The sequence below is a fragment of the Tympanuchus pallidicinctus genome, unplaced genomic scaffold, assembly GCF_026119805.1.
Source record: "Tympanuchus pallidicinctus isolate F22 unplaced genomic scaffold, pur_lepc_1.0 scaffold12, whole genome shotgun sequence".
Classification (NCBI taxonomy): Eukaryota; Metazoa; Chordata; class Aves; order Galliformes; family Phasianidae; genus Tympanuchus; species Tympanuchus pallidicinctus.
In genome coordinates, this window is record NW_026294637.1 from 16936442 (window position 1) to 16949326 (window position 12885).

At 39.2% G+C, this 12885-nt stretch overlaps 1 protein-coding gene across 4 annotated transcripts in view; it reads left to right on the forward strand.

Moving 5' to 3' along the window:
• TMEM266 (transmembrane protein 266) overlaps positions 1-12885 on the forward strand; it is a 107501-nt gene that overhangs the window by 55959 nt on the left and 38657 nt on the right. For all 4 annotated transcript variants that reach the window (XM_052672197.1, XM_052672195.1, XM_052672196.1 and 1 more), the window contains 2 exons: positions 8138-8292; positions 12732-12805. In XM_052672197.1, coding sequence (XP_052528157.1) covers positions 8138-8292; positions 12732-12805 — 229 coding nt within the window. The remainder of the gene's footprint in view (positions 1-8137; positions 8293-12731; positions 12806-12885) is intronic.

The window sequence follows — 12885 nt, forward strand, 5'->3', positions numbered from 1 at the left end:
TGGCTTCTTCTAATGTGTGTTAGGCAAAAATTACTTATTTTCATTCTGTAGAATTCTCAAAAAGGGAAAGTCCAAAGATTTACATGATGGAGGAAGATTAAGTTGGATGAAATATGCACTGAAGTTATTAATTATAAATCATGTGGATGGGCTGGCATTGCCTTCTTTGCATTTAAAAACAGTAAGGTGCTTGTGGTCTCTGTGCATCAATGTGTGGGATAGGAGGGATTGCTGAATCAGGCTTGCTTCCTAGCTGCAGTGAGGCTGACGTGCCTGGTATTAATGAAACTATGGATCTGTTTTTTCAGAAAATGAAAATTTCTGGTAAATGCTAACACTCTGCAACTAAAGCACTTTGATTTTTATGTGACTGTAGCCATCTGTATTTAAAAAGTTGCACGTCCTTCACCCAGTGAAGCACTGTGAGTAAATAGTAGCTTGATTCTCAGAACCAGTGAGTTCATTACTTACCAGTCCTGCTTGTCTGCCCTGCAGTTAATTTTAGGATATCTTTACTCTGTGCTGCATTCTGTACTTAGACACTGCAGAAACGGTTGAGGCATTGACTGGAGACATGTAGATAAGAAATGAGTTCATGCAAAAAATTTGCCTTGGGTTCCGAGGAGAGCACGTAATGTGCATTTCTAACAGGTAAGGTGATACTTGTGTCCCAAAAGCAGCTGCAAAGCAGGTGATTTTCTTCATGTCTGTGAATTTATGGGAGAATCTATGTCTCTATGTATCTATGAACTCAGTTTGCATGAAAATAATGTTTCTCTGAGGAGATTAATCACCCAAAAGTTCAGGAGCTTTTAAAATATTAACATCAACTTTAATTTCCTTTTTGTCCAATTGAGTGTTCTGTTATCCAAAAAAAAAAAAAAAGCCTTATATTTCTACATTAATGATCAATAAAAATGATGGAGAACAGTTCAGAAATTGTCTACATGCTGAAAATGGTGTGTGCTATGAAACAAGCAGGGACTGGGACCAGCTCTCCTTCCCATATTTTCTTTAATCTCCAATTAGGAGGTATCACTCATAATAAACTGTAACAGCCATCACAGCCAGTTGTGTAATAGACTGTAATAGACATATTACTTTTGGAGAAGTAATATGCAATTAGTCAGTGAACCTGTCTCAGTAAAGATCTGTGTTTGGTGGTGGCTGGGAAGCAAGCAGAGATGCATCAACTTTAAATTATGAAGGTTGTTCTGGAAGTATTTAATTCAGGAAATTACAGCAACTACAAAGAGCATGAAAACACTTCTCAATAGAGCAAGTTCTCAGCTACAAAATACTATTTTTCAACATAGCTATCCACCATTAGCTATGCATTTTTGCATAGTCTAAGATTTGTTTGGTCCCAGGCCAGCTGGAAAGGAAGCCGTCAGCATATCTGAGAAAAGAATGAGATGTGAAGTGATAGACAGGGAAATAAAAAAGAAGGAAAGCCGAATATGAACAAAGAATAGAGATACAGAGACTCAGAAGTTAACATAAGCTCACAAGATTCTTTTTCCTATCATTTGGGATTGGTTGCAAGTCTTCCCTGATTGAAGATATTCACCCATCCTGGAAGAAAGGGATATCTGTTCCTTGAATCTGTCTTCTGTAATTGTGTCCAGTGAATGCTGTTTCATATTCATTTCCAGTTTTTATTTTCATCTTTGAGGTTTTTTTACTTACAGCTTCTGCAAGGCTTGAAGGTTTTTGTTTTTTTTTTAACCAGATGGACTAAATTCCCGTTTTTCTTTTGTTTTCTATCTTTTTTTGTTTGTTTTTTGTTTGGCAGCATACTTAAAATGTAGTCCCTTTTGTGAAAGGTCCTGTGCAGGCATGCAAATCCTGAAGCATATATGATCACAGAATCACAGAATCACAGAATTGTAGGGGTTGGAAGGGACCTCCAGAGATCATAGAGTCCAACCCCCCTGCCATTCATCACATTCATATGTGATGAATGATCATGATCAGATCAGGGCTAGAGGTAAGGTGCAAGGTTTTGAATGTCAGGGCTGTTTCATAGTTTGCTAATTCTTTGTATTTATAAAAGTGATTTATTTAAACTTCCTTCACATGCCAGTCACGGTCTGAATCCAGAGAGATGATGCAAAATCCCGTTATGAAATACAGGAAGCAAGGCTGTAATGCTGATTTGTTCATTGTACAGTACTGTATCACTACTGCTGCACATAGATTGTCCAGTCCAAAACTGAAACCTGCAGTGCAGCACAAAATGAGTGTTCAGTGCTTCAGAATCTGAGAGGTGATCAGCTCTTTGCTAAAGAGCGCGTGAAATGTCAGGCTGTGTTACAAAGAAGTTCAATGATTTAAAAACTTCTTTTTCTCATATCCTTTTGAGCTTTTCCCTTTGCAGATGTTGTTGTCTAGAGTAGCTTGTTACTGCGTTCATCCTAGAACCTAAATTCCTCCTCATCTTGTATCTCTCTGTAAATCCAAGCTTTGCCCACATCTTGAGTGTGAGTGTGTAGTACTGGCCCCTGTCAGAAAGGATATGGTAGACAAAAAAGAACTGGAAAAGAGTGATCTAAGATTTAGAACTATGTAAGCTAGGATTGTTGAATTTGGAAAGAAGGTTAACATGAGATTTGAGATTACAGAACTGGTGACAAAGAGTTTAAAAGTTTGATCCCTCTCTCCTGAATCCAAGTTCCAGGTACATTAATAGATTAATGGCCAGTTGAAAAACAAGCAAAAAGGTGGTACTTCACCACAAGGGCAGTAAAATGTGTGGAACTACCTGTGAAAGGATGAGTGGCTTCTAATAGCTTTTGTGACCTAACTGGAAATTGGACAAGTCTGTGGAAAAGTGTTTTGTTTGTTTGTTTTTTGAGCCTTGAAGGTTACTAAGTAGAATCCTTGAACCCACATCTGGCTGGGAATGTTACTCTAGCTGCAAGTATTTCAGTGCTGGGAGAGTTTTAATGGGAAGTATTTGCCCTTGTGTTCTTGTGCATCCTGAAAATTCTGCTCCTAGATGCTATTGGAAACAGTATATCAAGCCATTATTCCAGTCCAGTATGGCTCTACTTATGTTTGTTAAAGGTTGATTTTAGGTTTGATGTTAACCTTAGCATAAAATGGAGAAGCCTAATAAATACCTAATGAGAAGAATCGTTTTAATATATATATATATAATATATATAATATATATAATATATAATATAATCACATTATATCTGTGGCAAAAATAGTCTGATATATACATATATATATATATATCTGTGAGGAAGGCAAAAATGAGCTTAGAAAGCATCAGCTAAGATACTTCAGATAGAGCTGAAAAGCACTGATGTAATTATACCTATTCCAAAATATTATGTGCGGTTCCTATTGTCTGTGTTCATAGCATCACCAGAATTGGAAAAGACCTCCAAGGTCATTCAGTCCAACTGTCCACCTATCACCAGTTTGTCCCTCAGAACGTCTGAACATTTTGTGAGCACCTCTAGGGATGGTGGCTCCACCAGCTCCCTATGCAGCCCATTCCAATGCCTGACCACTCTTCTGGAGAAGAACATCTAATTTTGAATATCCCCTGCTGCAACTTGAGGCCATTCCCTCTAGTCTTATCCCTGGTTACACGAGAGGAGAGGCTGACCCTCACCTTGCCACTGCCTCCCTTCAGGGAGTTGTGGAGAGTGATAAGATCTCCCTTGTGCCTCCTCTTCTCCAGACTAACCAGTCCCAGCTCCCTCAGGTATTCTGCTCATAAGTCTTGTGCTCTGGACTCCTTATCAGCTTTGTTGCCCTTTTCTGTATATATTCCAGGGCTTCAATGTCTTTCTTGTATTGAGGAGCCCAAAACTGAACACAGTAGTTGAGGTGTGGCCTCACCAGTGCTGAGTACAGAGGATGATCACTTCCCTGCTCCTGCTGGATTTGCTTTGTGATTCTGACGCAAGCCAGGATGCCACTGGCCTTGTTGGCCACCTGGGTGCACTGCTGGCTTGTGTTCAGCTGACCACAGACCAACACCTTCAGCTCCTTTTCCTCTATGCAGTCTTCCAGCCACTCTGCCCCCAGCCTGTAGTGTTGCCTTGGGTTGCTGTGGCTGAAGTGCAGGACCTGGTACTTGGTCTTGTTCAACTTCATCCCACTGGCCTCAGTGCAGTGATCCAGCCTGTCCAGATCCCTCTGTAGGGCCTTCCTACCCCCCAAACAGACTGACAATTCCTCCCAACTTCGCTTCTTTAAATGAGGAAATGTCATTGCTGTGTATGAATGTATCATGGACAAAATGCCAGCAAGGGAAAAGAGCAATCAGACAAAGAATAGGATTGACACAAGTACTGGCTGTATTGGGTTTGGGGTTAGGATGAAGTCAGGAGGCCTTTCTTGCCATTAGAACAACAGAGTTTTGCAGCAGTCCTCTAAGAACTGTAGCTGGCTTAGAAACTGTAAGACTTCTAGTGGAAAAAGGATGAGGCTGCCCTCAGTAGTTAAACTATTCTTGTAGGAAAAGCCTGGGAGAGGGATGCAGAGCTCTATTTGTTCATTACAATTGCCAAAGGCCTCCAGCTGCTCTCTGTAGTCTCCTGTGAGGCTCCTGTCTGTTTGGTCTCAGGTTTTGTATTATTGAAACTCTGTGTTTCAGTTACTTCCTGACCATGGCTTTTTTTTTCCTTCAGTTAGTGATTTGGATCTTATCCATCCTTCTGGTTGCTAATCATATCCATCTTGTGAGATGCAAACACTTGCTACTAAGCCAAAAAACAAAACAAAAACAAAAACAAAAAAAACCAACCAAAAACCAGGGTAAGGTATAATACAGATTTGGGATATTTGTTTGCTACATCAGAAAATAGAAACAGTGACAGCTGTTAACAGCTTGAACAAATTGTTTGTAGTTGTTCCTTACCAAAGAAATATGTTAAACCTTTCCCAGTTTTGCCTTATGCTCTTTTTTTTTTCCAAGCTGTTTATTAATAAAACTAGCAGTGATGATAACAGATTGGTTTTCCACACAGCCATGTGTGAAAGTATCTTTAAAAAGACTTACCCCAGTAAAATTCCACAGTATACTTAAATTTCTCATAACCCTGCATCACTATCAGCCAACATATTCCTTATTTATTTCATCTAGGCACTGTAAGGCAGGTAGATGATAATCCTACTGAATAGAGGAGCAGAGGCCAAGATTTGGAAGGTAGATTTAAACCCTCCCTAGTTCTGGTATGGATTTGTTTTTCTCAAATACCAGATTTCTCCTCTACTGAATGGATGACCCTTATATCATGAGAAAGAGATACTCTACTAAGACAGTTTAGAGCGCTGAAGGAGATGAAGAGATTGTTTATTAGGATCTGGTGTGGTTAGTGTGTCAATAGATTTATCTGCATAAAATATATTTCTAGTTGTAGTTCATTTTATTTATGTCCTTTCTTTACAGAAGATATGTAGGAAAAAACAAAACAGACCAAGGGAAGATCAGGACTCTATAATACAGTTGTGTCAAATTAACGTGGTAAATGAACTAAATTCTCAGCTTCCAAGAAAAAAACCGTCCTGTGCACCATTTTTTTAGAGCTTGATATAAGTATTGGTGTCAGTGGATTCAGAGGACTTGAAGATCTGTGAAGAGCTTGTCTGCTAGCTGAAGGTGCTGATTGTTGCTCATAGGACACGCATTAAACAAGTGCACCTTGGTTTAGTGAATTAAGATTGGAAACTGAAGATAGGTTTCCAGGCTTAATTTTCAAACACTTCATGTACTTGAAATCAATTTATATATTATAGGAGTGATATATAGGAGCAAACATGCAGATGATCTGCACTTCACCTCTTAATGTTATTGCTTTTCCAGACATAAGTTGGTAATTTCAAACAGAAGCATTTTGGAATTGGGAGAATATTGAAACAGGGTAGATAGAATAAGTCTGCATTCCTTAGTGTTTCTTTAAGTAATGATTAACTTGAATAAAGATTATCATGTCTGCAGGTAATGCATGCTGAGTATCACAGATTGCTTAGTGATACACTTGTAGTATTTGAAAATCTTAACTACATAGAATTTTTAGAAGAGTGTATTTAGGCCCTCTACTGATCGTTCTGAGAATAGGAAATAAGAAAAGCAACCCTGCAATGCTAAAATGCTGGCAAAGCAGGTCTTTTTGGAAACAGGAGGGTAAAGATAAGATGAGGATAGAACTAAAACCTGTACTAAATAGACAAAACCAGTCTCTAGTGTTATTTTGGGAAGATCTTGGAAAACAAGCAAACAAAAATACCAGCTGTGGTAAGAACAGGTTATCCTGTTTTGAGATGGAGGCAAACAAAATCCATTAAAAAATGACAAGTTTGCTGAAAGGCCTTATTAGAATGCTCTTTTTTCCTTAGATTTAAAAAAAATGTATTTAAAATCCAGTGCCTTGTGTATTTTTTAGTGCATTATGATTGTTTTATGTATTTCTTTTCAGGCCACAATTGAGAAAAAACTGGTTTGAATTGCTGCTACAGGCTGGAATACTTGGGCCAGTGTAGGAACGTTACAAAATGCTATGAGGAGAAATGATACAATAAATACTGTACCAGTAATAAACTATGGGAGAATTTTAGAAGGAAAAAAAATTATCAGGATGGGCTTTTTATTTCTGAACAGCATGCTACCGTGATTCCTGACAGAAGTATTTTCAAGAGAAAAAGCAGGAAGTTTCAACAACCCATTTTAAAATGTGTATCTGTATTGGGAAAGTGCTGGTAAAACATTTATTGATTCATCAGCTTCCTTCCAGAGCTCTCATCCTCACAGATGTACTCAGCAGGAATTCTTCCAGTTTCTCTCCCTGCAATAAACAAGTTTTCTTCTGAAATCCAGCTACTGGTTTTGGTTAGAGCCAAAAGTTCTGACAACCCTGCAGAGGGTGGTGACTGCCAGCTACTTAGGGAACCAGGATAGTAATAGTTTTCTGCAAAGATACAAAGCTGCTCTAGCAACTGGAACCTGGGTGTTGCAGTGAATGAGCTGCACTCTTAGCTGGATGGTGGTTATTAGCTGATGCTGAAACCAATTACAGCAGATTTGGTACTGATCCAAGTGATGTCTTGAATTTCATCGCTCCTGAAAACACACATTGGAAAACAGGGAGTTGTTGTGGACCGTAATTTAGCAAGCAGCATTACTTGCTGTTGAAGTAATAGCTCTGTTCATTGTGTGTGTTTGTTTGTTTTTAATTTCTTCTCATGGTTCATTTGAACCTTGGAACTCACAGTCTACATCTGTACTACTAAGTAAGCCATCGAGGGCTCTCTGACCCTTAAAATCAGTGGCATAGTGCAGCTCCCTTCACTTTGGCTGATCCTTCTTTTTCCTCCAAAACAAGGTGACCTCTGTTTAGCCTGGTGCACAAATAGACTGCTGGCTTACTCAAAGTAGGTGAACTAGACAGCCCCAGCCAGTTGCTTGACACTTTGGCTGTCTACTATTTGCTGGTATAGGCTGAGTTATGGAGTATCTGAACCACTCTTTGGTCCTTTCCAAAATTTTGTTTTTCCTTTTCCATAATGTGCAACTGATTGCTCCTCTTGTCTGATTTGTCTCATACCTGAGAAGGGATGAGGTGCAAGACCGTAACTTTAAATACCAGATAATCTGTTATAAAACCTTCTAACTGAACAGCTGAGTCCTTTTGTGTCTTGGTTACCACAGATAAGTAACTGCAGCGTGTATATCAAAATCAAGGTGCATGAAAAATAGTGAGACAGGAAGAAAGTGGAAAAGCATTGTATGATAATCAGTGTTGCATTACTCAGACCATTGGAAGACACTTGAGCATCGGTGTACTCAGGAGGGTTGGGGAAACTCATTGAAGCTGAGACACAACTGATCCCCAGGGTGAAGTTATGCCCGTGTAACAGTTGCAATTAACCGTGCTCATTAAAGTGGATGGTGCAGTTGACAAATGCAAACAGGATTTAACACTGTAATCATTTGGAAAATGGCCCAACCTTAGTAAAGAAACCAGTGAGTGACTCTAACAGTCTACGTACAGCATTGATGAGTATCCATAATAGCAGAACTTACTGTTTGAGTCCACTGCTCTGTAGCTCTCTTCTTTTTTCACTTCTTCTTTTCTTTTCTTTTTTTTTTCCCCTCTTAATTTTCTTTTCTTAGATCTAACTGGCTAAAACCGTGCTGTGGGAGGCGAGCAGCTGTGTGGCAGGTATTTTTGCTCAGTGCAAGTCTCAACAGTTTCCTGGTAGCCTGTGTAGTGTTGGTGGTGATTCTTCTGACTCTGGAACTCCTAATAGATATAAAGCTTCTCCAGTGTGAGTAGGAGGATTTCTTTTTTTAATTTTTTTATTTTAATGACATAAGGGCTTAACTTGCCGGGAGGCTTTTGAAGGGGTGGGTTGGAGATCGGTGAGGATTTTTTTTCCCTACCATGTAAATGGTTAGGAGGCTAGGCAAGAACTGTGTGTTTGTGGAACCCTGGTATAGTGAAGTCAGTCCCTTCTCTATTTTGCTGACCAAATTGATATAGGACACATTTTCAGAGGATACGAGCAGAGCGTACGTGCAGGTATCTGTATGCTGGTACCTGGAAAGGTCTGTCGTTCAGGTCAGAAACTCTCCATAACAAAGGAGAAAAGTCATATGTATTGTTAATCTCCTTGATACTTGTATACACACGGATAGACAGATGTGAAGAACACGCTAGGTTATTTCATGGCGTTTCCTTACTTATTTACTACTTCTGAGGCAGGTAGGAATTGAAATTATGGTTTTCTATCTTGTGGCGTGCTGAAATGTTACAGATTATCATTCTACTCTAATATACAGTGATCCCAATAACTGCCTAGGTGGAGTTTTGTTTTATCTGAATTCACTCTACACAGGTTCCACAGTGCGATTTTTCATGTTGATTTTTTTTCCCTACTACTGTTTTCTTCCATTCTTTTTTTTTTTTTTTTTTTTTTGCTTTTGCAATATTTGCAATACAAACCTGTTGTGAACACAAATGTTTTTCCCTCTAATTGTTGTAGACTAGCCTTTAGCACCTCCCTGCAAATATATTGAAATGTCAATAATGAGGTTCAGACAATTCCATGAATGCACAGCATGAAAGAGTCACAGTCTGGTGTCCTCTGTGGCAACTTCAAATTAGGCAAGCATAGTTTTTATTCTCTCATTTTGCTATTTTCATGACTTTTCTGTTGATATTAGTGAAGTTAGCTTTCAGTGTAAGACTTAAGTGTTGTAATAAGATTACTTTAGGGGACTTGATTGGTAATTGCAACCATTTTATAAACCCTTCAAGAAGAATCAGTGACTGAGCTGTCTTTCCACAACTTTGCCCAAACTTGCCCCCACCTCTCTTCACAGCCCTGTCTGTCCATACTGCACACACAGTTACCAGCGTGACCATTTCATTCCATTTGTTATTTTCAGCAGTCTCTTGGAACTTACCATTTTGTATGGGGAAGCCCATAATTTGGACAAACCTGTAGCTTTCAGATGAGTCCAGAATGCTAATTATGGATATAAGTCCTTAAAAATGGAATGAGATACTCAGTAAATACTAAGATGTATCTTTATATTTATATATTCATTTTTCTCTTTGTGTGGAGCCCAAGAGTTTAAAAGCTCTTTCTGTTGATTTGTTTTAGACTTCTAATACAGTTCTGGAGACTTTCTTCTGGAAGCACCTGCTTTCTTACCATTCATTTTTCCAAAAAGGTGACTATTTTTCAGGGCCCACTTCTCTTTGTATGTGGTGCATGTCATACCCTTAAAAACTCCATAGCTTGCACCTTGTATGTGACCTACAGGTGCTTGGTCAGGTCAGGTGATTTTACTGTTAGGCTGCTATCCCTGCCCTGTCTGTGTGGATTCCCTCAGCACCCAACAGAATGTAGCTCTGTGTTGCTACTTTGCATTACAACCCATCACACTTCTTGCCTTTGTTAAGCTGAACTTTTTCTATTTTGCTTAAAATCAGATGAAGGTTATCTTGATGATGCTTGGTATTGCAGTTGTGTTGTACAAGGAATGTACATTGCTTACCTTGAAGTGGTAAAGAGCATTCAGGGCATAATCATGCTTTTTGAAAATATATGTAATTTGAACTTATGATGATTTCTTGTTCTATATGAAATTGATTTCTTATTCTATGTGAAATTGAGCAGTGCATTAGGATGCACTATGGCAGTTTTGTTTGTAATAACAAATGCTAAATGTTATAGTTGATAGCTGCTTAGGAAGTCTTTTTTCTCTTTTAAATGAGATTTTAATGTGCTTTGAGTTTTTTTGTGAAAAACTAGTGCATGAAAAGTCCATTTTTCTGGCTGTGTGATTTTGAAAGTACCTTTCTCATATTTTTATTGCAGTCCTTGGTAGCACTTTTCCCACACACAAAGTATCAGTGATGGAGACCAGGCCTGCAAATGTGTAGGGCATGCATTAACAAAATAATGCCTTATCATGTGATGCAAGTATTTTGAACTTGGCAAGTTTCAACCCATACTCCTGTACTCAGAAAAACAGAGCATGCTGTCCCTTCACTGTCTTCAGTAGTTTTGGAGGAGAGCAAGTCAGGCAGTCATCTTAGTCCTCCTTCTGCAGTCAACTGCAGCAGGTATTTCTGTAGAAGGCATCAGGTCTTCCTGAAGACCGTGGACCTGAAAGGCTGCACATAATGCTACCTGATTGCTGGATCAGGTGCTGTCTGACTGTCTGTGAAGCTGTCCAAGGAAAATGAGTACTGAGACGCAGTGATGTCTCTGCATGAATGGGTTGAAGGCTTGCCCAAACCACGCGGGGAGCAGCTGCTGTCTACACCTGGCAGAAACTTGTATCTACCAGGAAACCATCATCAACAACAGCAATCAGAAACAAGAGCTGGTAGTACAAGCTTCTGTAATGGCCACTCACCATTTGTCAGAATGCATTCTTTGTTACTGTCCTCCAGACATGCATTTTGAGTATAAATGAAAGGAGGAGTTAGACTGAAGCTGACTGTACTTAACTTTTATACTGAATGGTAGTCTTCATGACTAAAAAGCTGGGTCTGTATTCATGTTGTCCTCATAGCTCCAGACAAGCAAAATGTGAAAGCAAAACTATTTGGCTTTTAGCTGTTTTTTTTGTTGTTTTTTTTTTTTAAAGGGTAACAGGTAAAATAATTGTGGGGTGCTGTTTTGATATAGGTAGCAACTGAGGAGCTTTTAGATGCTTTGCCTCAAACCAAATCCCAGGGATATATCCAAGCTGCCACAGAGTGGGGGATGAGCACCTCTTGGAGAAGAGCCTTCTCATTTTGCAGACCTTTCACAAAGGGGAATCTTTTGGAAGAAGCAAATGTACAAAGCCAGAGTATGGGTTAGTGATTCAGCTCTTTAACAGAAGCTTCTGACTTGGAAGACTTTTACAGATTTACTGTATAACTGGCAATTTGATTGCATGCTGTCTGGCAGTGGATCCAGCAATCTCCTCCGTCAGAAATTGATTTTCTTTCAACATTCTTACTGCTATATATTTTTTGTCCACTAAGGGGCAGCTGGAGCCTTAATGTCAATCGGCATCTCTGAAAAATAGCTTACAGATGGTTTCTATTTCTTGTTCGTTATGCCACCCTATAAAGACAGTGCCTTGGGATAGGTATATGTACTACATTTTCCTGTTGTTTCATCTCTAAGTAGTTCCTCTGCTGCACTGCAGAAAACCCTCTGACATCAAGTCCCCATGAGCTTCAGCTGTGTAAGTTCCAGCAGCAGCCCATCAATGTTTTTCTTCGTATCTTCACTTCTTTCTACATTCCTTTCTTCTTCTTTCCATTTTAATCGGTTTTAACTTTAAAATAAGATGCCTAGTTTAGTGCATGCTGTAGGTGTTCTTGGGAATTCTGCCATAATCTTGCATTTTTATGCACGCAGAATCATTGATTACCTTTAGCTTTGCTGGTACATGACTCTCTGAGCAGGGCTGCACAGAGTATTGTAATCCATCTGCTGTAGGAAAGGTAGACTCACTAATGCCCTAAAGTAAAGAAAGAAGGTTTTTTTTCTTTGTTGTTTTAATTCAGAGTATGTGACCTCCAGAGTAAGAGTTGTCAGTAGGTCAGGTACTGGACTCTTTGGGCTTTCAGCAATGAAGGGCACTTTGAACCTAGAATTTCAGTAAACTTCCTTGAGAAATTCTCCATGTTTCAAGACACTGATTTAACTCCATAAAAACAGTCTCTGCTGTAAAGAGAGCCTTAGTTATACGATTAGAAGTAGGCTATAAAGCTCTGGTTTTTAATGACCAGTTCCAGACGGTTACAGGTCTTCTGAGCTTAATTATCAAAGAATGAATACAAGGAGTAATGTGGGAATAGTGGAGCACTGTTTCCTTACAACATTCTAACTAAACTTGCAGGTAGGCAGGATCTAGTCACACATCTTCTACTAACGCAATGCATGGAGTGACAGTGTGCAGCAGTAACAGTCCTAAAACACGTATGTCACTGCTTACCAGCAGTCTGATGTGTGAATGGTCCATTGCAAAGCTGCTGCAGCTGATAACATGCTGATCTGGATTCGAGTGAACAGCTGACAGGTCTGGAGTTAAATGTCCCATTACATCCTGCTTCTTTTCTGGTTTTTCCATTATGAAATTTAGAGAAGAAAGCTTAATCCACATGTAAGTTGTAGCAGTACTGATGATATTAAACTTAAGTTGCATTCTGCTACTAAAATGATGCTTCATTGTATTGTGTTAATTGCAGTTTCAAGTGCTTCACAGTTTGCAGGAGTAATTCACTGGATCAGCCTAGTCATCCTGTCTGTTTTCTTTTCAGAGGTATGTATGATCAAAGACTTTCACCACGCACAGAACTGCAAGGTATTTGTATGATGTCACTTGAATTAACAAGAATTTAA